Below are 22,155 nucleotides of genomic sequence, written 5' to 3'. Positions count from 1 at the left end.
TGTGTGTGTGTGTGTGTGTGTGTGTGTGTGTGTGTGTGTGTGTGTGTGTGTGTGTGTGTGTGTGTGTGTGTGTGTGTGTGTGTGTGTGTGTGGAGGGAATGCAACAGTAACCTAATCTTTAATCTTAGTTCATGTGATCCTATAGGCAAGGGTCTTGTAAGGTGATCCCAACCTCTGATGCCACTGCTGTGATCAGTAGTACGCATTACGAATGCATAGATTCTATATATTAGATTCTATATGTTTCCTTTGTGTTATACAGTCCTTTAGCTCCTTTAGGTGGATGAATTCGGCCCTGGAGTTCCTGTAACTGTGTCATGATTCTGGTGTAATCTGCAGAACTTGATGCTGATTGGCTGGGAGGCTGCTTGTCGCTCGCCCACGGTGTCTCACTATTGGTACACCTCTGTGTGTGTTATTTTACCCATAATCCCATTTTTTCTGATCCTGGGAACCTTCTGAGGCTCTTGGGAAGCCGTAAATCCATTAGCTCTTGGAAGCGATAAGACACACTCTCGTTTTCACCGGAGCACACACACACACACACACACACACACACACACACACACACACACACACACACACACACACACGTTCACTCATTGTTTTACACTTACAGAAACGCCAACAGACTTGCAGAGCCTCCATTCACACTCCTTCAGTTTAAGGCATATGTGGTGAACATAGTTTGGCATGTAAACTTGCTTTCTTGGTCCCAGATGGAGTTTGTACACATACACACACTCTATCTATTTCTGTCTTCCTCTCTTGCACACACACACACACATGCTTACACCACTCACACACACACACACACAGTCACACACACACACACACACGCTTACACCACACACACACACACACACACGCTTACACCACACACACACACACACACACACGCTTACACCACTCACACACACACACACACACACACACACACACACACACACACACAGTCACACACACACACACACACACACACACACATATGCTTACACTACACTACACACACACACACACACTCTCTCTCTTTCTCATACACACACACACACACACACACACACACACACTCTCTTTCTCATACACACACACACACACACACACACACACACACACATATGCTTACACTACACTACACACACACACACACACACACACACACACTCTCTCTCTCTTTCTCATACACACACACACACACATACACACACACACACACACACACACACACACACACACACACAGGGCTAAGCTTGCCTGCTTCGCGGTGCAGATCCGCGTGGCCACATAATCCATGAGGGTCGGGCTCAGACCCGACTAATCAATCCGGCATGAATGAGCGGGTTTGTTCCTCGGATTTAATGCTCCGCCGGTGAGCATTCTGAACCGCTCTAAACAAAACAGCACGTTCTCACGTAATCATGCAGACCCAGGGGGAGCACTGCTGCACACACACACACACACACACACAGACACTGTACATACACACACACACACACACACACACACAATCACACACACAGTTCCAAAACGTGTGGGCTCGTACAAGCTATTCTTCTTCTTTTGCTCTCCCTCTCAATATTCTTTCTTTGTTTATCTCTCTCTCTCTCTCTCTCTCTCTCTCTCTCTCTCTCTCTCTCTCTCTCTATTCCTTTTTCTCTTTGGCTCTTCCTCTCTCCCAAACCCCTGCACACACACTCACACGTCCGTCCACGTGTGCAGGTGCCCTAACACACACACACACACACACACACACACGCGTGCACACAGAGCTAGCAGCACTCAAAGGCTCCGTGGGCAGATGTGAGCTGCATCCTGATAACAGAGAGGGAGAGAGAGATTGTGTGTGTGTGTGTGTGTGTGTGTGTGTGTGTATGAGTGAGTGAGAGATTGTGAGAGAAAGGAAGGATGTGGGGAAAGACAGACCAGAGAGAGAGAGAGAGAAGAAGGATGGAGTGATCACAGGGAATGAAGAAGGGAAAGAGAGCGAAGAGTGAAGGAGTGAGAGTGAGAATGTGAGCTGATTGAAATGAGGTCGGGGGGAGAGAAAAATAAAAGCTTGGAGTGTGTGAGTGAGTGATTATAGGGAGGAGGGATGGAGAGAGGGATGGAGAGAGGGATGACATGAGTAGCCTAAAGCTGAGACCCAAGAAACCAACCTGTGGAATGAGAGAGAGAGAGAGAGAGAGAGAGAGAGAGAGAGAGAGGAGAGAGGGATGTATGACAGCTCGTTTTAAAAGCACACAGGGAGGTTGATCAGAGGTGGAGAGAGAGACACATGCATACACACACACACACACACACGCACACGCAAACACACGCTCTGACACACACAGCTGCAGTGGCATGAGGTTCCCCCTCGCTCTGGTTGCACACCGACATGGGGTAGCCAACGCTCCTTGGCGCACACACACACACACACAACGACACACACGCATACACACACACACACACACACGCAAACACAGTCGCACAGCGGTGGTCGACTGAAAGCAGAGCTATGTACTGACAAGCTTGTATGCTAACCGCACACTGCTCAGCTAGAGCTGAGGTAAGACCTCTCTCTCTCTCTCTCTCTCTCTCTCTCCCTCTCTCTTTTACCGCTCCTGCCTTCCTGTTCTCTTCTGTTTGCTCTTTTCTTCATTGCTCGTGTGCTCATATTCTCATTCTCACGTTCTCTTTCTCTCACGTTTTCATTCTCTCTCTCTCTCTCTCTCTCTCTCTCTCTCTCTCTTTCTCAATTTTTTTTCGCTCTCTCTCTCTGATTTTCCCATAAGCGTGTTTTAATGACTGGTAGAAAATGACAGGCTTTGTTTCAGGCACGCTGACTAGATGTGTGTGTGCGGGTGTGTGTGTCTACATGTGTTCATCAAGTGTGTGTGTTCCTGTGTTTACCATGCACTGGTGCACTCATGAGCCCAAATGTCTGCCTGTGTGTGTGTATGTGTGCATATTTGTGTGTGTGTGTGTGTGTGTGTGTGTGTGTGTGTGTGTGTGTGTGTGTGTGTTCGTGATCGCGTCAGTGTGTTTGCAAATTCACTGGGGATTTAAGTAAATTGGAGTCATTATCATTGATTCAGTTTTGGAGTCGCTGGAGGCATATGAGGTGTGTGTGTGAGAGAGAGAGTGAGAGATGAGCAAGCAGTATTACGCATTGTTAATCTAGTCTCTGGTTAAAAGGGTAAATGGACACCCATGGGGGGAATGAAAAATGAAATGAGATTTAGCGGAGGAAAAGAAAAAGTGACAGACTCTTGCAGAGGAGTGAGAGAGATGGAGGAAGTGAGGCTTGCTGGGCTTATCCATGTTTCTGCCCTAAGCCTGGTTTGTGCTGTTGTGTTGTTTGTTTGTTTGTTTGTTTGTTTGTGTGTTTGTTGTTTATCTATTTGTCTGTCTGTGTGTGTTTACTATTTTTTTCCCAAAGGTGTAATCTTCTTAAATCTTCTTGGCAGCTCGTGAAACATGCTGGGATGAAGAGAGCTTTCATTTTGTTAAATCTTTTTTCCCTTTTTGTCTTTTTTTTGTGTGTGTGTGTTCAGGTTGAACTGGCCCCACACCAGATGAGGGAAGATGTTGGCTATGGACCAAGGCGTGGTGGAGGAATGGCTGTCAGAGTATAAGGTAGTGCACAGATGGACACACACACACACTCACACACACACACACCCTGTAACCGATTGTCCACAGCTGGGTTTATCTGGGAGATGAGTAACTGAGCACTATGTCTCTCTAACTGTCTGTCACACACACACACACACACACACACACACACACACACACACACAACACTTCCTGCAGCCCTTGTGTTGAGGAATGAAGCGGTTGGGAATCAGGAGTGATGGCAGCTGATGGATGTGTCACCTAGCTCATCCTCCAGCAGAATCTCAATCAGCCTTACTCTTCCTCTATCGTCACACACACACACACACACACACACACACACACACACACACACACGCAATCACACACACACAATCACACACACACACACACACACACACACACACACAATTGCGCGCGCACACACACACACACACACACACACACACACACACACACACACACACACACACACACACACACAATCACACACACACAATCACACGCACACAATCACACACACACACACACACACAATCACACACACACAATCACACACACACAATCACACACACACACACACACACACACACACACACACATACACACAATCAAACACACAATCACACACAGACTCACACACATTCACACACATGCACACACGCACACACGCAATCACACACACACACACACACACGGTCACACACAATCACACACAATCAGTGACGCACTGAGGAGATTTGAGACCTCCTCTCAAACACAAGCAGGAGCCAAATTCTTGGTACATAATGACTCACATGCACACTCTACCTCACATGATGTGTACACACACACACACACAAACACACACAAGCACACACACACACACACACACACACACACACACACACACACACACACACACACACACACACACAGTACATACTGGTGCACAAAGACTATGTGTAGGAAGATTACTGGCATAAGTCGGCACATGCATACATGCAGGACTTGCATGCACCAGTACACAGTGAAGTACCTAATCAGTCTACACACACACACACACACACACACACACACACACACACACACACACACACACACACACACACACATACGCAAAAGAGTAAACATCACGCTTGTGGACATACACAAACATGCATAGAGGAGTCACTCGTAAACGCAAGCACTTAAACATCAAGTACACACACACACACACACACACACACACACACATGCACACATTTGCACAAATGCACACCTGACATCACACACACACACACACACACACACACACACACACACACACACACACACACACACACACACACACACTCACACACTCTCAAACACTTATCCAGGCTCATCATGGCTGAAGTGTCAGTCATTAGGATCTTCACTGGTTCCCTCACAGCAGTAGGTAGGATGATGAGTGGGTGCAGAGAGAGAGAGAGAGAGAGAGAGAGAGAGAGAGGAGTGGAGAAGGGGATGAAGGAAGGGGAAAAGAGAGAGAAAGAAGACATCAGCATGGTTATTTACGGAGGCTGGTGGTAATAGAAGACTAAGAGAGAAGTAGAAAGAAAGGAAAATGTGGATGAAAGAGTAGAGGGAATGAAAGAATGTGACAGGTGTGTGGTGTTCTGTTAGGTGTGTGTGTGTGTGTGTGTGTGTGTGTATGTGTGTGTGTGTGTGTGTGTGTGTGTGTGTGTGGTGTCCGTCGCTAATGTCGCCCGGTAGTGGTGGTGGAGGTGGGCAGCCTGAGAGAGCCTTCACCATGACTGGCCATCTGTGGTGAGAGAGAGAGAGAGAGAGAGAGGGAGGGAGGGAGGGAGGGAGGGAGGGAGAGAGAGAGGGAGGAAGAGAGGGGGGGAGGGTCAGGTGTCGTGCCCGCTGCTAATGTTGCCCGGTGGTGGGCAGCCCGAGAGGACCGTCGCCATGGTTGCCCATCTGTGGTGAGATCCGCCACCCGTAGCCAAGCAGAAGGGTCCCACCCTGACATGGCCCCTCTCTCTCTCTTTTTCTCTCCTCTTCTCTCTCCTCTCTCTCTCTCTTTCTCTCTCCTCTTCTGTCTCCTCTCTCTCTTTTTCTCTCCTCTTCTCTCTCCTCTCTCTCTTTCTCTCTCCTCTTCTGTCTCCTCTCTCTCTCTCTTTCTCTCTCCTCTTCTCTCTCCTCTCTCTCTCTCTCTCTATTTCTCTCTCTCTATAGAGGCTATAGAAACAGTTTATGTCTCTCCTCAGTTAGTTTTTTAACGCACCATTTATTGTGTCTGCTCATTTCTAATACAGCTTCCTCTAAGTCATTTCTAATATAGCTTCCTCTAAGTCATTTCTAATATAGCTTCCTCTAAGTCATTTCTAATACAGCTTCCTCTAAGTCATGTTGATGCTGTTTGGTCCTGTAAAGCGACAAACTGCACCAGTGGTGTAAGCTCTCCACTGTGTTGTTCTGTGCCTGGGGCTAGAAAGCAGTATGATGGGATGTTGACAAATATATTGGTGAAAATAAATCAGTTAGCATTGTGCATTAGCAACCTTTTGTTAGCGTCAGCTCTGCTGTTCTGCTGTTGATTTTGTGCCAGGCCTGGGCTGAAATATTTTCGTGATTCGTTTTGGACAAAAAAAAGAAAAGAAAAAAAAAAGAGTACTCAGACCTGGCTGGAATTTTGCTGAAGGCCGGAATTTAAATGGACGTCTTATCGGAGGCTCAGGAATTTGAACCACTTTGACATCCAGAATGTACTTCCTGTCAATTGTTTTTTCTGTGGGCAGCACAGAAGTTTTACTTGGTGTACTATGCTGATGCAGTGGCACGTGTAAGTAGAGACACATATCAGTGTTAGTGTCCAAGGTGTATGGTACCTGTATTTTATACTCATGGTAAAACATGGTAAAAACATTTAAAGCTTTTAAGAGCAATTCTAGCAACAATTTAAAAAAAAAACACACACAATAAGTGCATAAATGAGTGCAATTCCATTTCCATTCTACCGTGATTTCCCAACTATTAGCCGCGGCTTATACATTCATTTTGCAAAATGTCTTCAGCTATGAGGTTAATACATGGGGGCAGTTAATATGGTATTAATATGGTTTTGTTTCTTTTAATTTGCATAAAACACTGTCCTGCGGCTTATACACAATGCGGCTAATGCACAGGAAATTATTGTATTCACATGTGCGATTTCTAGTCTGACAGAGCTTGACAGGTAGCCATTTCATTAACCTTGTCAATAAGGAAATGTCTCTCTCTCTGCCTGTGGAGACAAAGACTTCACACATACCCCTTTTCCATCAAGGCACTTCTGGTGCTGGTTTGGAGTCAGTTCCAAATCTCGAAACCAAGTTTCATATAAACCTGGCTGTAGTAAGGAAAACGGGTTCCAACAGTGGCCTAGCATCAGAGAGGCAACTCTGTTAAACCAGCAGCCTACTTCCCATGCTTCCCCATTGTGATGATTTGATTTATGTTGATTTATTTTTAATCAATGATTCCTGTTTCGTTCACTATGACTCAACACGCGTGTTTATGTGGTCTTGCAAAGCCTGTGGTAGTAACAGCGGGGATGGCGTTTGTTGATTTAAAGGATTAGCGCCTCATTTCACTGCCATGTTATTGTTGGTAAGCCACTTGAATGCTCTTTCCAGTCTGTGTCTGTCAGCCAAATATATATCTATGACACTATGGACACTGTGTCCTAACAGGATCTGAGTGAGCAACTGTCAATGTTGTCTGTCTAGCAGCTACACTGCGTCATATTTCTCATTCAAAATAGCGGTGCAAAGCGAGCGACAGAAAGAAAGTAGAAACCGGGCGTCTGACAAAAGTTCTCTCAAAAACTTTGCGTTGCATCGCGCTGCTCGTGTCTCTTGCAGTCCGGACACTACAATTGATAACAATGTTATTGAACAGATTTTATTGCTGATGTTCGCGTCCAGTTAGGACACGGTGAGAGCCAAACTATTGCAGTCAGACCATTATGTGTTATGAGTCATTTTGTGATCAATGAAAATCATTTGCACCTCGTCAGGTCTCCATAGCAACAAGTGTCCTGGTTTGGAGAACACACAACCTCAGACAACAGTCATGGAGCTGTGATGCATTTATGCATTTGGTGTTACTGCACTAAAACACACAAACACACACACAGACACACAGACACACACACACACACACACACACACACACACACACACACACACACACTCACCCCTAGCCGGGGAAGGGAGTGTTAATGTCCGGTGTGTGTGCTTGTGTTTTTTTTCCTCCAGACTCTTCCTGGTTGAAAAAAGTTCCACCCTCACACACACACACACACACACACACACACACACACACCCCTAGACGGGCATAGAGTGTTAATGTCCTGGTGTGTGTGTTTTTCTCCTCCAGACTCTTCCGGAGACGGCCATCTCGAGCTATGCCGCCTCGCTCAAGGAGAAGGGCTCTCTGGTGCCCGCCCTCTACAAGGTCATCCGCGAGAACTACAGCGACGTGGGTACACTCCTGCCCTCCTGGGGCAACCAGCTCTCTTCCTCCTCTCCTCTGTTCATCTCTCTCTCTCTCTTCATCTCTTCTCTTTTCTCCTCCACTCCTGCCCTCCTAGCGCAACCAGCTCTCTTCCTCCTCTCCTCTGTTCATCTATCTCTCTCTCTCTTCATCTCTTCTCTTCTCTTCTCTTTTCTCCTCCACTCCTGCCCTCCTGGGGCAACCATCTCTCCCCCTGCTCTCCTCTGTTCATCTATCTCTCTCTCTCTTCATCTCTTCTCTTCTCTCCACTCCTGCTCTCCTAGGGCAACTAGCTCTCTTCTTCCTCTCCTCCTCCTCTGTTTATCTCTCTCTCTTTCTCTTTTTCTCTTCTCTTCTCTTCTCTCCTCCACTGTCATGTGAACTACAATGATGTGGGTACACTTCTGTCCTCCTAGGGCAACCATCTTTCCTCCTCCTCTATTCTGTTCATCTCTCTCTCTCTCTCTCTCTCTCTCTCTCTCTCCTCCACTCCTGCCCTCCGAGGGCAACCATCTTTCCTCCTCCTCTATTCTGTTCATCTATCTGTTTCTCTCTCTTCATCTCTTCTCTTCTCTCCTCCACTCCTGCTCTCCTAGGGCAACCATCTCTCATCCACCTCTCCTCATCTGTTCATCTCTCTCTTTCTCTCTCTCTCTTCATCTCTTCTCATCTCTTCTCTTCTCTTCATTCTGCTCTCCCAGGGCAACCATCTCTCTTCCTCCTTCTCCTGTACATCTATCTCTTTCTCTCTTCTCTTACCTTCTCTCCTCCACTCCTGCTCTCCTCCTGTCCTCCGTTCATCTCTCTCTCTCTCTCTTTCTCTCTCTTCATCTCTCCTCTTCTCTTCTCTCCTCTCCTCCACTCTGGTGGTGTGGCTTGGTGACTGCACTGTTCACCTATTTCAGATCTAGTTGAGATCAAGTTTGTGCTGTTTGTGGTTGTGTTGCTAGGTGCTCGCCAGTTCTAGAGTGGTGGTGTAGATGTTCCATTTATAGATGACACACACACACACACACACACACACACACACACACACACTATAGTGCACCGGTCGTACATGATTCCCACAGAGACATTCTGTACAGATTGTAATCAGCCTTAGCAGTCATATGATTAAGTAACCAATCTGTCTCCTCTTCTCCCTCTTATCTCTTATCTCTCTCTCTCTCTCTCTGTCTTGCTCTCTTTCTATCCCTCTCTCTCATTCTTTCTTTCACCCTCTCATTTCTCATTGCTCTCTCTCACTCTCTCAATCAATCACTTATTCACTCACTCCCTCATGTGCACACACACACGCACACCTACTCACACACACTTACACACACACACACTTGCACACATACACACACACTTACACACACACACACCATCTGACTTTCTCCATGTTTCCTCTTTCACCATCTCATCATTATTTTTCTCTCTGTCTATCTCTCAATCTCTCAATCTCTCAATCAATCAATCAATCAATCAATCACTTATTCACACACACACTCTCTGACTCTCTCCATGTGTGTTCTCTCCTCCGCTGCAGTGTCTGGAGCCCGTGTGTCACCAGCTGTTTGAGTTCTACCGCAGTGGGGAGCCGCGTCTCCAGCGCTTCACGCTGCAGTTCCTGCCCGAGCTGCTGTGGAGCTACCTGTCCGTCACGGCCGCGCGTGACCCCCACTGCTCCGGCTGCATCGAGGCCCTGCTGCTCGGCATCTACAACCTGGTCTGTCTGTCTGTCTGTCTGTCTGTCTGTCTGTCTGTCTGTCTGTCTGTCTGTCTGTCCACTTTATGTCTCTTCCTTTTTCTTTGTCTTCCTCTATTTGGCTACCTTCCTGGCAGCAGTCTTATGTGATGTTTTTTTGTGTGTGTAGGTGTGTGTGTGTGTGTGATTTTCTGTCTGGTCTGTATTACCACGTGTATGCCGCGATGACCAGACCACGTGTGTATCTGTGTGTGTTCCTGTGTGTATTTACTATCACTGTGTGTGCCACTGTGATCCAACCACCACCCCCCCCGACCCCCATGTTGCCCTTAACATCCCCAGTAGCAGTCATAGAGTAGAGGACACATATGAAGAACTCACTGACTAAACCAACACACACACATACACACACAAACACACAGTGTCCACACATATGAAGAACTCACTGACTAAACCAACACACACACACACACACACACACACACACACACAGCGTCCACACATGTGAAGAACTCACTGACTAAATCAACACACGCTTGATGTCCTGATCTGCACAGTGTCCTTGAACTGTCCTTGTCACTCAGACTCAGTGACTCACTCTGTTTCAGTTTCTCCCTGTTTTCGAAGCTGTACGACACACACACACACACACACGGTTTTGTTGTTTTCTAGACAGTTTGACACACACACTGTTTTGTTGTTTTGTAGACTATTTGACACACTGTTTTGTTGTTTTCTAGACTATTTGACAGACCCCAGTCAGTCATGGCGCAAACAGCCTCCTGCACTATCTTTCGATCGGTGTGTCTCGTCGTCTGTGCCGTTTCTTAATTTAGCCGCCTGTCCTGTCAGCGGACGAGGCCAACTCCACCTCTAGGGTGTGTCTCAGCTCTGAGAGCAGCTTTCATCATCTCTTCAAACGGCCGCTAAGTTGAAGCAGCGGCGTCTTGACAAGCCCACGGTGTGGCTCGCAAATTAGGTTTGAATGTGCTTTTGTTTGTGTAAAGGGACTGCTGTTTTAGCCCGAAGTGCTAAATGGTTGTCTTAATTTGCATTCACAATAGGACCATGTGGCTGTCAGACCTTATTAGGCCTTTCCGTCTCGTCTTCCTGAGCCCGTTATTTTCAAAGACAAATGGCTTGTGCACACTCCTGATGGCGTGGCCCTACTATAAGAGGACGCGCTTGGCTGTGAAGTTTGCAGAGTTATTCTGGGCTGCAGCGTGATTTCTAATATGACTGATGTGTTGTGATGCTGACGCCCCCGATGCACCGTGGGGAGTGGGTGTGTGTGTGTGTGTGTGTGTGTGTGTGTGTGTGTGTGTGTGTGTGTGTGGAGAGTGGGCTGTGTGTTGGGAGTGTGGTGTGGGGATATAATGTGATGTGGCTGAACGGATGGCTGTGGAGTTGGAGGCTCTTCTAGGAGAGGAGTCCTGGGAGTGGGTTGGTGTCTTGGGGGCACTTTCAACCCATCATCAGACACACACACACACACAGTGCACCGTCTCTCATCTCAACACCACTCAGAATAGCAGAGTATGGCCTGTGTGTGTGTGTGTGTGTGTGTGTGTGTGTGTGTGTGTGTGTGTGTGTGTGTGTGTGTGTGTGTGTGTTGTCTGCATGAAGGGCACAGGCAGCGGTCAGTGTGCCAGGCGTCAGCTGCTGGAAATGGACTTTGTGCCTGCAGGACACAGACGGCCACTGGGCCAGTGTTACGCTGTCAGAAAGGGCCAGGCTGTGTGTGTTTGAGTGAGAGATTGTGTGTGTGTGTGTGTGTGTGTGTGTGTTTGAGTGAGAGATTGTGTGTGTGTGTGTTCGTATGTCAGTGATATTCGTGTGTATACTGTATGTGCTTTTTGTATGTGTGTTTTTTTGTGTGAGAACAAGAGAAATAAAGCAAGAGAAATGCCTAAGGCACAAATACAGACACCCACCCACCCACCCACACACACACACACACACACCCACACACACACACACACACACACACACACACACACACACATACATTCAAGCATCCAGCCTCTGTCAGTGCATGTTTGTGTTTTGTTGGGGCTTGTCGTGGGGCAGCCCTGGTGTCGTCCCCCATAGGAAGGAAAAAGACCCAGCACAGGCAGCTTCTGTCTTTAAGACACATTTCTGCCCCAGTCAGAACTGCTGCTGACATGTGAAAGTGCTTTAAGGCATGATTAAGGGGGAGATGAGTCTCTCGGGGTATGGAGGGTGTGCGTGTGCGTGTGTGTGTGTGTGTGTGTGTGCGTGCGTGTGTGTGTGTGTCAGGAGGAAGGAGGCTGAAAATGCTAGTCAGTTTAAGTCTCAGGTTTCTGCACTGATAATCGTCATCAGGTTTTGTTTTTTTGCGCTGATGACCTTGTTTTGCACATTAGGGGTCAGTGGCATGTGGAACGCTCTAGCGTGGTACATGCATCACATTCCATCTTTTCTGCAAGCACTCACTTGCCAATGTACACACACACGTACTGTACACACACACATGCACACACAACCTCAAGGGCATCCTGGCTGTGTGGCAAAGGCACCAAGTTCTCTCTCTCTCCTTTTCTTCCCTTCTTTCTTTTTCTTTATTTCTTTCTTTCTCTCTCTCTCTCACACTCACTCTCCCTCTCTTACACTCCCTCACACACACACGCATACACACACACACACACACACACACACGTTGTATGCTTTAGATCTTATTTGTAGCACCTCCACCTCTGCAAACAACCACATCCACCACCCCTGTGCTACTGTGTTCATTTCCTCATAGTAGCACATCAGTGAAGGCGAGGGCTTCTTTCTTTCTTTCTTTCTTTCTTTCTCTCTTTCTATCTTTCTGTCTATATTTCTTTTTTCTCATTGTACCACATCAGTTAACCCTTAGATGCATAGGCTACCAATACCTACACTCTTCCATGAGTGGGGTCAAAAATGACCCCAATTAGAATGCATGCGTTTTTTGCTGTAATCTCAAATAATGTCTCTCATTTTGGTTAAAGATGATGATTTTTATTATATATTTGTCTAAAATGTTTTTATTTCATGTTGGACATATTGATGCATCACTTTTTATTAACATTTTATTACAAAACAGCTTTTAGATAGGCAAAAAAGGTAAACATCCTAAAATTATCTCAACATAGGTGAATAGGGTAAATTTTTTAACTTAGAGATATCTTCATGAAACTTTACCAGTTGAATACTCACATGAATAGGAGAAAAAAACGTATTGCAAGTTTTCTGTATTTATGTTTAAATATGCTAATTAGGTCGTGTCTAATTAAATATGCGCTAATTTGCATATATGTTTTGATGCAAAGAATCTGACCATTGGAAAAAGCCAGGTTGAAAATATTTTTTTTGTAGTGTTAATATATCAAATAAAAAAACATTTACAGAGGTGATTATGAATATCTTCTTTTGTCAGTAAATCAGAAGGTACTGCCAATTGGCTTAAAAAAATGGATTTTTGCCCTATTTTTAGGCATAAAAAGTCATACAAATCAGGCCAAGAACGCTATATCAACAAATCCCTCTGTAAATATCGCTTGGTGAATTCTGCTTCACAATTATAGGAAGAGCGGACATCGAAGGATCAAAAAGCGACGTCGCTATGAACGCTTGGCCGCCACATTATATGATGATACTTAGATTTATGTTGTTGTGTAAAAATAGCCTTCAGGATGGTGAAACTGCTGACATGAGATGTGATAATCAACAGTAAATGTATACCTGACTGCCACAGTTGATAAAAATCAAAAGATCCTAGGGTTAACTTTTGAAATTCCATAGAAAATGCTTGGGGTCATTTTTGACCCCACCTATGCGGATCGGTGGTACTGATACAAAACATTAAATTACTTTAAAAATATAACAGTTAGACACAAATCCAAATGGCCTCATGTCAAAGACAACCTATTTGAGGAATACATAGAAGGTTAAATGAAAAAAAAATAGAATGAAGAAGATACTGCAAGAAAACAACCTCTGGGGTCATTTTTGACCCCACTTATGCATCTAAGGGTTAAGACGAAGGCCTGTTTGCTCTGCCTCTGATGGTTGTGTGTCGTCTTGTCTTGCAGGAAATAGTGGACAAAGATGGCCAGAGCAAAGTGCTAACGTTCACAGTCCCCTCCCTGTCAAAACCGTCAGTATACCATGAGGTGAGATCTCACTCTACAGGCCTTCTGTAGGGTACTGCAAAACCAGCCTGCACAATATGGAACACTCCATATTGTTTATTTACTGAAATATTGTTTGCTGCTTTACTCACTTACTTATGTATTTATTTATTTGTTTATTTATTTCAATATTGTTTACTGCTTTACTTACTTACTTACTTACATACTTACTTATTTATTTATTTAGTTAGTTAGTTAGTTAGTTATTTAGTTAGTTATTTATTGTGTTGCTGCTGTTATAGTCATCATCTTTTTCATCTCTGTTTTGTAAAAGTGTGAGTTTTTAATGGTGACTGCTGTTGTCCCTCCCACAGCCCTCCACGATTGGCTCTTTGGCCTTAACAGAAGGTGCATTAGCCAACCACGGACTGAGTAGGGTTGTTTACAGTGGGCCCTATCTTCAGAGAGAAACGTTTACAGCACAGAACAGGTTTGTGTGTGTGTGTGTGTGTGTGTGTGTGTGTGTGTACTATGTGTGTGTGTATGTACTGTATGTGTGTGTGTAGGGAGGAGTAGTGGGGGGAAGGGGTGGGGGTTAAGGAGAAGTATGAAATATTCAGCACATCCTCCCAAATGCTTTCATTAGACACATGAAATATTCATGTGAAGTCTACCTCATGGTGATGATGGGTGTGTTATTATTGGGCTTTTTGTGTGTGTCTGTGCTCATTTTGTGTGTGTGTGTTTGTGCTCATTTTGTGTGTGTGTGTGTGTGTGTGTGTGTGTGTGTGTGTGTGTGTGTGTGTTCATTTTGTTGTGTGTGTGTGTGTGTGTGTGTGTGTTCATTTTGTTGTGTGTGTGTGTGTGTTCATTTTGTTGTGTGTGTGTGTGTGTGTGTGCGCGTGTGTAGGTTTGAGGTGCTGACGTTCCTGCTCCTGTGCTACAATGCTGCTCTCAGCTACATGTCCACCACCTCGTTGCAGTCCCTCTGCCAGCTCAGCTCACGGTGAGAAGAACACACACACACACACACACACACACACACTGGCTCACACATATTTATGTGCCAAGACATTCTGACATTCAGGTACCAAGTACATCTGACACACACAAGACCTCGCTCAAAGGTTGTCATTTACAGCCAATCACACACACACACACACACACACACACACACACACACACACACACACACACACACACACGGCCACACCCACCTCCATAATATGATCCTCCTGTCACTCCAGACTGGGAGAGAAGACAGGCTGTATAAACTCAGTGTGATGCTGCGACTCAACTGACAAGCCAAGCTCACTGAAACCATAACCCAGAAACGCAACACACACACACACACACACACACACACACACACACGCACTAATACACACGCACACACACACAAGCACACGGCGACTGCAGATCCTAGAGGAAGTGGCACCTCTGCACCTAGAAATGACATGAAACTAGAAAACAATAACAATATGAAAGCTGAAGTAGTAGTAATTCACTATGAAAAAAACGTCTGTCTGTCTCTATGAGCCTAAGTAGCCAATATATTCTTTATGAAGGCAGGCGTAGGAGTCAGTATGAGCTTAAGTGTGGAGTGCAGGGCTTAAACTGTTCAGTGATCCACACAGTGGGAATGTTCTGACTTTAAGCCCCTTGAAAGTAGTGAAAGCACTATTTGCATTTGAATTCGAGGCGAAATGCATACTGAAACCATACAACCTTAAATCACTGAGTCAAGGTCACTGAGGAAGCTGAAACTAGCTCTGAAGATGAAACACAGAATAATATTTGCTAAAAATGTGAGCAATGCTTCCTCTTTCCAGTCTCTGTTTCCACTAGCCTTGCTTAATGCTAATGCCTCCACTGTGGTCTGTTTGGTGAATGAGCACGTCAGCGTTGTGTTAGCATTACCCTCGCGCTACCATTAGCGAAGCCCATATGGCAGCTAGCCGCGTGGTGGTGGAGGTGAGGCTGAGGTTTAGCGCCTGTGGGGTTTTGGATGCGACAGGAGAGCGCTACGCTAAGTCACCGCTGCGCCCTGATCCGCTTTAGCACCGCTGATCTGCCCGAGCGAACGAGCGGCCAGCCGACCTTCGCTCACATGACCGCTCCCGTGGGTCGTGCCGGTGAATTGGTCACTCCCCGTGAGTGTGATTAGCTCGGCTTAGCTTCGCAACACCACCACCACCACCACCACCACCCCACCAAAGCTCAGCCACGATAACACCCGACACAGAGCCCCAGCACTACAGCAGGGCCTGGACACAGATCTCCTTAAGGCTGGCTCCGCAATGCTGTCCTGACCAGCTGCTAAATTACAGATGGGAACGGAAAACAGGGAGTATAGGCAAAGTCTTTTTAAATATAAGTGTCTCTGATATAGGGATGAATTGTCCCAATGTGGGAAACTGCCTAATGTGGGACACTTAAGCGAATGTAATACTACCTAAGCCCGAAATGCAAACATGTCCCACATTAGGGAAGTTCACTTTAAAGTGTACTTTGGTTTATTCAGCTTTTGGTTTATAAAACTGCTTTTAGATATGTTAAAGGCACATTAGACATTTGTTTTTAATGTTTTTTGCCTTTTGTGCACTCTTTGTGTTGTTGTTTAGCACAATATGTCTCTAAGGTCACCTCGCCCAGTGTTTTTTTTTTTTTTTAAATCTTTTTTTAATAGAGAATCGCTAAATGAAATGTTGAGCAACATTATCATGTCATCGAGCTGTACAATGTACAACTACATTTTTTTTGTCTGTCCAGTTTTTTTTTTTTGCCCTCATATCTACCAATCAAAGAGCTGCCTTTGTCAGAGCTGCCTTTTACAAATTGCACTCAAGAGAGCGCACATTAAAGCCTTGCATAACTATTTCCTATTTTTACTGCTGTCGTTCAACTGTGCCGGTCCAGAAAAAGCAAACATCAAAGACTCTGAAAATAGGAAGGGGGGGGGGGGGGGGAGTGATTGACTCACTAAATCGGTAGTGGAAATGAACCAGAATCTATCTGCTGAGGGACTAAAGTAGAGCATGAGGAAATGGCTGCGTCGGAGAGCTTGTTAAAGGTGCGCTAAGCACGGTTCGGTGACTCCATTTCTGTTGACGTTTGAAGTATTGTCAGATGAAACAGAGCGCTAGCTCGCTCCTCCCTCCCCTGCAGCTGAAACGGTCATGAGCACGCATCTCGTCAGGGATTGGCTGGAACACCGTTTGTTATGTTTCATGGTCCAGGCTGGACCAGGCAGTTTTTGTTGCTGTTTTTGGAGCCTGGGCTGTCCACAGGGACCACGTGTTTTTTACAGTGTATTCAGGGCACAGGGAACTAGCGGGTTGTGAGGAGATGTTTGCTGTATGTGACAAAAACATGTCCAGCTCAGAAACCACTTAACCTTGCTGAGAGCACCTTGAACATGTTTTAACTATTTGCCTGAAGAGGACTCCGTTCGATCGAAACGTTGCTATGGTTTTTAGTCCAATTGGATATTGGGAGCGACTCCAGTGTGTGCAGACATTCTGTACCTGTTGTCCTGCTCCTGGCTTTACAGTAGTACAGGAGGATGTGCATCGTGCACACATCTCTCTGTACCTTTCCTGCTCCTGGCTTTATAGTCTAGGAGGATGTGTGCACACATCTGCACCTTTCTGCACCTGTTGTCCTGCTCCTGGCTTTATACAGTAGTACAGGAGGATGTGCATTGTGCACACATCTCTCTGTACCTTTCCTGCTCCTGGCTTTATAGTACTGTAGGATGTGCACACACAACTGCTTCTGAAAGCCTCACAAATGATACAGCGGTAACTGAAGGGTTCCGTTCACCTTGTGTCTGTGGCAACAATTAGCTTCCACTATAATCAATGACACGTACTGTACACACACATCTGTTGAGTTCACGGACCGCATTCTTACAGTTATTATGTAGTTCCATCAGCAACATGTCCTTTTAGTTAATGTACAATAGTCATAATCAGTTGATTATGGTTTGTCTTTTCAGCAAATGTTTCTGTACCTGTACACATAACTGAACTGACCAAAACATGTTTTTGGATTGTGACCATTTTTGATTTTGTAGCCTCTATGATTACACCAGAGTTACCTGTGGTCAGGTTCAGAATAAAAGCATTGACCACTGTGAGATAGACTTGTTGGTGGCCATTTTGAGACCTGCCCGCCCCAGTGGCTGTGTGCCTCCTGTCTTATTGGGTGACTGAGGGGCAGACGGCCTTATGGGGCAGAGAAGAGCTCGTCCACAATGGAGACACGTCGCTAGTCTGGACGGTGCCTTAAAGGCAGGACGACACACTCTCTCACACACACACACACACACACACACACACACACACACACACACACACACACACACACACACACTCTCTCTCTCTCTCTCTCTCTCTCTCTCTCTCTCTCTCTCTCTCTCTCTCTCTCTCTCTCTCTCTCTCTCTCTCTCTCTCTCTCTCTCTCTCTCTCTCTCTCTCTCTTTCTCTCTCTCAGACCTCACTGCCACTTTCCAATTGATTTGATTTGAACATGTGACCCTAATCTTCTTTTGTCTCACAAAACAAAGCGCAATATTAAATTAAAAATGGCTTTTTAATATTTGTCCCTCGTTCGACTGTCGGTCGCTCCAGCTTGCTCAACACCTGTCTGTCGTCCCCCAGGGTCTGCATCTGCGGGTATCCACGGCAACAGCTGCGACGGTACAAAGGCATCAGCACACGGATGATGGTGACCTCCGAATTCCTGGTGCAGCTCATCACCGGCATCCATTTTGCCCTGTGAGTGATCCCTCACCTTTCACCTTTGACCTCGCTCATCCGCTGTGCTTACAGTGCTACTGTGTTCCCGTTTCCCTATCTGCACACACAGATATGAAATGTACCCTTGAAATGTACACTGATACATGTTGCTTCAGTTGTTGTCATAATTTAGAGAGGTCCCATTAGAGAGGTTAGGTACAATCAGCACCAGTATATATTTATTTATATATATATATATATTGGGCTTTTTCTGCCTTTAATTGGACCGGACAGTGAAGAATGACTAGAAGTGAATGGGAGAGAAAGTCGGGGTGGGATCCGGAAAGGTGGGAGTCGAATCCTGGTCGCCGGTGTGCAGTGCAGATGTGCCACAGCTGGGGCCCGCAGCACCATTCTACTGTACAGTGGGAGTCTAGTCTGTGGAACCCCCTCCTATCTCTCTCCCACTCAATTCCTGTCATGTCTTCACTGTACTACCTGATACATGCTAAAAGCCTAAAATACTGTATATATCAAATATTTAGATTATGCTGTATTTTATATAATCTGCATATAAGATACACATTGCATAAACACAGATTTTTCACATCACAGAACTGTCTTTGTGAAAACTGCATGTTTTAATGTTCAGATGAGTGTGTACACACTGATGTTTGTAGAGTGCTTATGTGTCGGTCTTCTTCTGTCCTCTTCTGCAGGTATAACGGGGAGTCGGACCTGGGGTCCAAAGCACTGGACGATGTACTTTACCGGGCCCAGCTAGAACTTTATCCTGAAGCATTACTGGTCAGTGGTGTGTGTGTGTGTTTGTGTTAGTGTGTGTACACGCCTATATGTGTGATTGTTAGTGTCAGTGTGTGTGTGTGTGTGTGTGTGTGTGTGTGTGTGTGTGTGTTTTCGTGTTAGTGTGTGTGCACGCCTATTTGTGTGATTGTCAGTGTCTCAGAATCAGTTTAACTCAACCCAGACAGGCTAATGTGCCCCCCACCCGCCGCTACCCATTTCATATCTCCCATCTCCCATTGACTCTGATAGGCGGTGTAATCTGTAACCCCGTGTGCGTGTGCGTGTGCGTGTGCGTGTGCGTGTGCGTGTGCGTGTGTTAGTGCGCTGCCGACACCACCACCCGCTACTACACCGTCGTGATCAGCAGTCGCCGTGACAGCGCAGAGGGGGCGTCGAGGCCGCTAGCCGTCTCCTTCGCTAAACAACAAAACCTCAAAGAAACCTCTCCCCGCGCGTCTGCATTTCAGACGAGGAAGTCTTGGCGGAGATGGCTCGGTGCCGGCGGTGTTTGAAGCGATAAGGGATGGGATCAGCGTGGGACGGATCCTGTCTTTATCTGGAGGGCCATTGTGCCTGCTCTCTCGGCGGCTGATAGCGCAGCTGTGCGATTTGAATGGAAGTTAAAGGCAGGCGTGAGTCACTGCTGCCGCTGCCGCCGCCGCCGTGGCTATTTTTTGCTCCGTAATTAAAGTGGCGCTTTTTGTCCGCGAGTCGAGTTTTTCTTCTTCACGCTCCTCTCCTCCTCCTCTGCTCTCTGCCCTTCTTCTTCTCCTCTGCTGTCTGCTCTCTCTCTTTTTTAGCTGTTTGTCTTTCTCCTGTACACTCTTCACTCTTCACTTTCTTCTCTTCCATCACTTCAACACTCATCAGTTGTTCTTGTCATTTCCCATTTTGAACTTAGCTGTTGAATTTCCTTTCTTCACCTGTCACCCCTCTTTCCTCATCACTCTCTTTTCTCTCTCCTCTATCCAATGTTCTATTCACCCCTCCTTTCTACTGTTCTACTCTTTTCTTTTCTGCTCTCAATCATCTGCTCCAGTGTACTGTATTTGTTCACCCTTTTTTTTGCTCCTCAATTGTACATTTCGACCACTCTGGATGTCCCTGACAAAAACCAGAGTGGACGAAACGTACAATTTAGTCAACTTTGTGAACAAAAAAAAGACAAGTGTGGCGATACTTCCGTCTCCCTTCGCATCGTTTGGAAGTTGTAGATGTGGGTGCACTGATGCGTTACGTCTGTATTTTTGTCGACACACTTCCCTGATCATCTGTCCCTCCCCTCTCTCCTCCGCTCTTCCTTTCCCTCTCTTCCTCCAGTCGAAAGCGGCTGTGGTACAGTAGTAGCAACGTCTGCAAATACAAAACCTAATTGCAGTGAGAGGAATGTGTAGCAGGGTTCAACGTGACCTGTCAAGTGGTTGCCAGCTTGGCAACCAGGCATGAGGTTTTGGTTTGGCTTTGGCCACTTGTAACAACTTGGTTGCCAAGGGAAACCGGTCTACCATAAATGTCGAGCCCTGATGTTGTGAACGTTAGTAGCGACGTCTGCAGCTATAAAACCAAATTGCGGTGGGAAGAATGTGTAGATGTATGTCCTATGCACTGTATTTTTTTCGGGCGAAGCCAACCAAATCTGGTTGCCACTTGTAACAACTTGGTAGCCAAGGGCAACCGGGCAACCATTAATGTCGAGTCCTGATTTGTAGATGTATGTCCAATGTACTGTATGTTGTTCTGCACACGCCCCTCATCTCCTGTGTCTTGTGTTCTATTCTTCCTCCCCTCTTCCTCTCCTCTTCCTCTTCCTCCTCCTCCTCTTCCTCGTCAGGTGGGCCACGCCATCAAGTCCACCATGACGGGCGCGGCGCTCAAGTCCAGCAAGGAGGGCACGCGCAGCATCCAGGTGGAGATCACGCCCACCGCCCCGCGCATCTCCCGCAACGCCGTCACCAGCCTGTCCATCCGCGGCCACCGCTGGAAGAGACACGGTGAGGGGAGGGGGAAAGGGGGGAGAGGCCACCGGCGCCTGGGTCCACTCCACAGCCGTTCGCTCTCGGATCTCCGGAACGCGCCGACTCGACGCGACTGACACAAGGCCTGTTAGCAGTCGGGTTAGAGCTTGTCATCAAAACAGCGAGTTGCCGGGCAACGATTTTAAGGGTAGTTTTCAGAGTCGCTGGACAACCTCTCGACAACAGTCGCTCTTGGATCTCCAGAACACGAAGACTCCTCACCTCTGCGGTTTATTAGCAGTCTGTTTTGAACGTCTCATCAGAGAAACAACCTTAACAGTAGCTCACAATTTTGTCTGTTAGCCCAGTTGGATTTCACTGGGGGGGTTAGCCTTGTTAGCATGACTTGTACCCTTGTGTTTATTGTGTTCATATGAGGGGAGATCTTGTCGTCAGCATCATCTCAATCCCCACGTTCATTTTTTCACTCTTTCATTATAATCTCTCAAATTATCCCATTCATTCGTCGGGTCAGTCGAAGTCCTGTCCAATCAGGTCGTCTGCCTCACTGCCACTCAGCCGAGCAGAAAATGGACGCCCAGCATTCTAGAACCCCCTGTTCTTGTCCTTGTTTTCTTCTTTGTGCCTCTGAACGAGAGATCTCATCCATGGCCTATTTAACCAACCCCCCATACACCCACACGCACGCACGCACACACACTCTCTCACACACACACACACACACACACACACACATA

The 22,155-nt window shown here is 46.4% G+C and overlaps 1 protein-coding gene across 2 annotated transcripts in view; it reads left to right on the top strand.

Annotated features, from left to right (window-relative positions):
* The window catches only part of hycc1 (hyccin PI4KA lipid kinase complex subunit 1), a 60,025-nt gene that overhangs the window by 31,517 nt on the left and 6,353 nt on the right, over positions 1-22,155 (top strand). For both annotated transcript variants that reach the window (XM_062530027.1, XM_062530028.1), the window contains exons 2-10: positions 3,537-3,618; positions 7,966-8,067; positions 9,614-9,793; positions 13,855-13,935; positions 14,268-14,383; positions 14,804-14,899; positions 18,558-18,674; positions 19,355-19,442; positions 21,274-21,433. In XM_062530027.1, coding sequence (XP_062386011.1) covers positions 3,568-3,618; positions 7,966-8,067; positions 9,614-9,793; positions 13,855-13,935; positions 14,268-14,383; positions 14,804-14,899; positions 18,558-18,674; positions 19,355-19,442; positions 21,274-21,433 — 991 coding nt within the window. In that variant the 5' untranslated portion in view covers positions 3,537-3,567. The remainder of the gene's footprint in view (positions 1-3,536; positions 3,619-7,965; positions 8,068-9,613; positions 9,794-13,854; positions 13,936-14,267; positions 14,384-14,803; positions 14,900-18,557; positions 18,675-19,354; positions 19,443-21,273; positions 21,434-22,155) is intronic.

Source organism: Sardina pilchardus, chromosome 24 (assembly GCF_963854185.1).
Source record: "Sardina pilchardus chromosome 24, fSarPil1.1, whole genome shotgun sequence".
In the NCBI taxonomy this organism is placed as follows: Eukaryota; Metazoa; Chordata; class Actinopteri; order Clupeiformes; family Clupeidae; genus Sardina; species Sardina pilchardus.
Note: the sequence above shows the minus strand (reverse complement) of the source record. Positions and strands in the feature narration are given on the sequence as shown.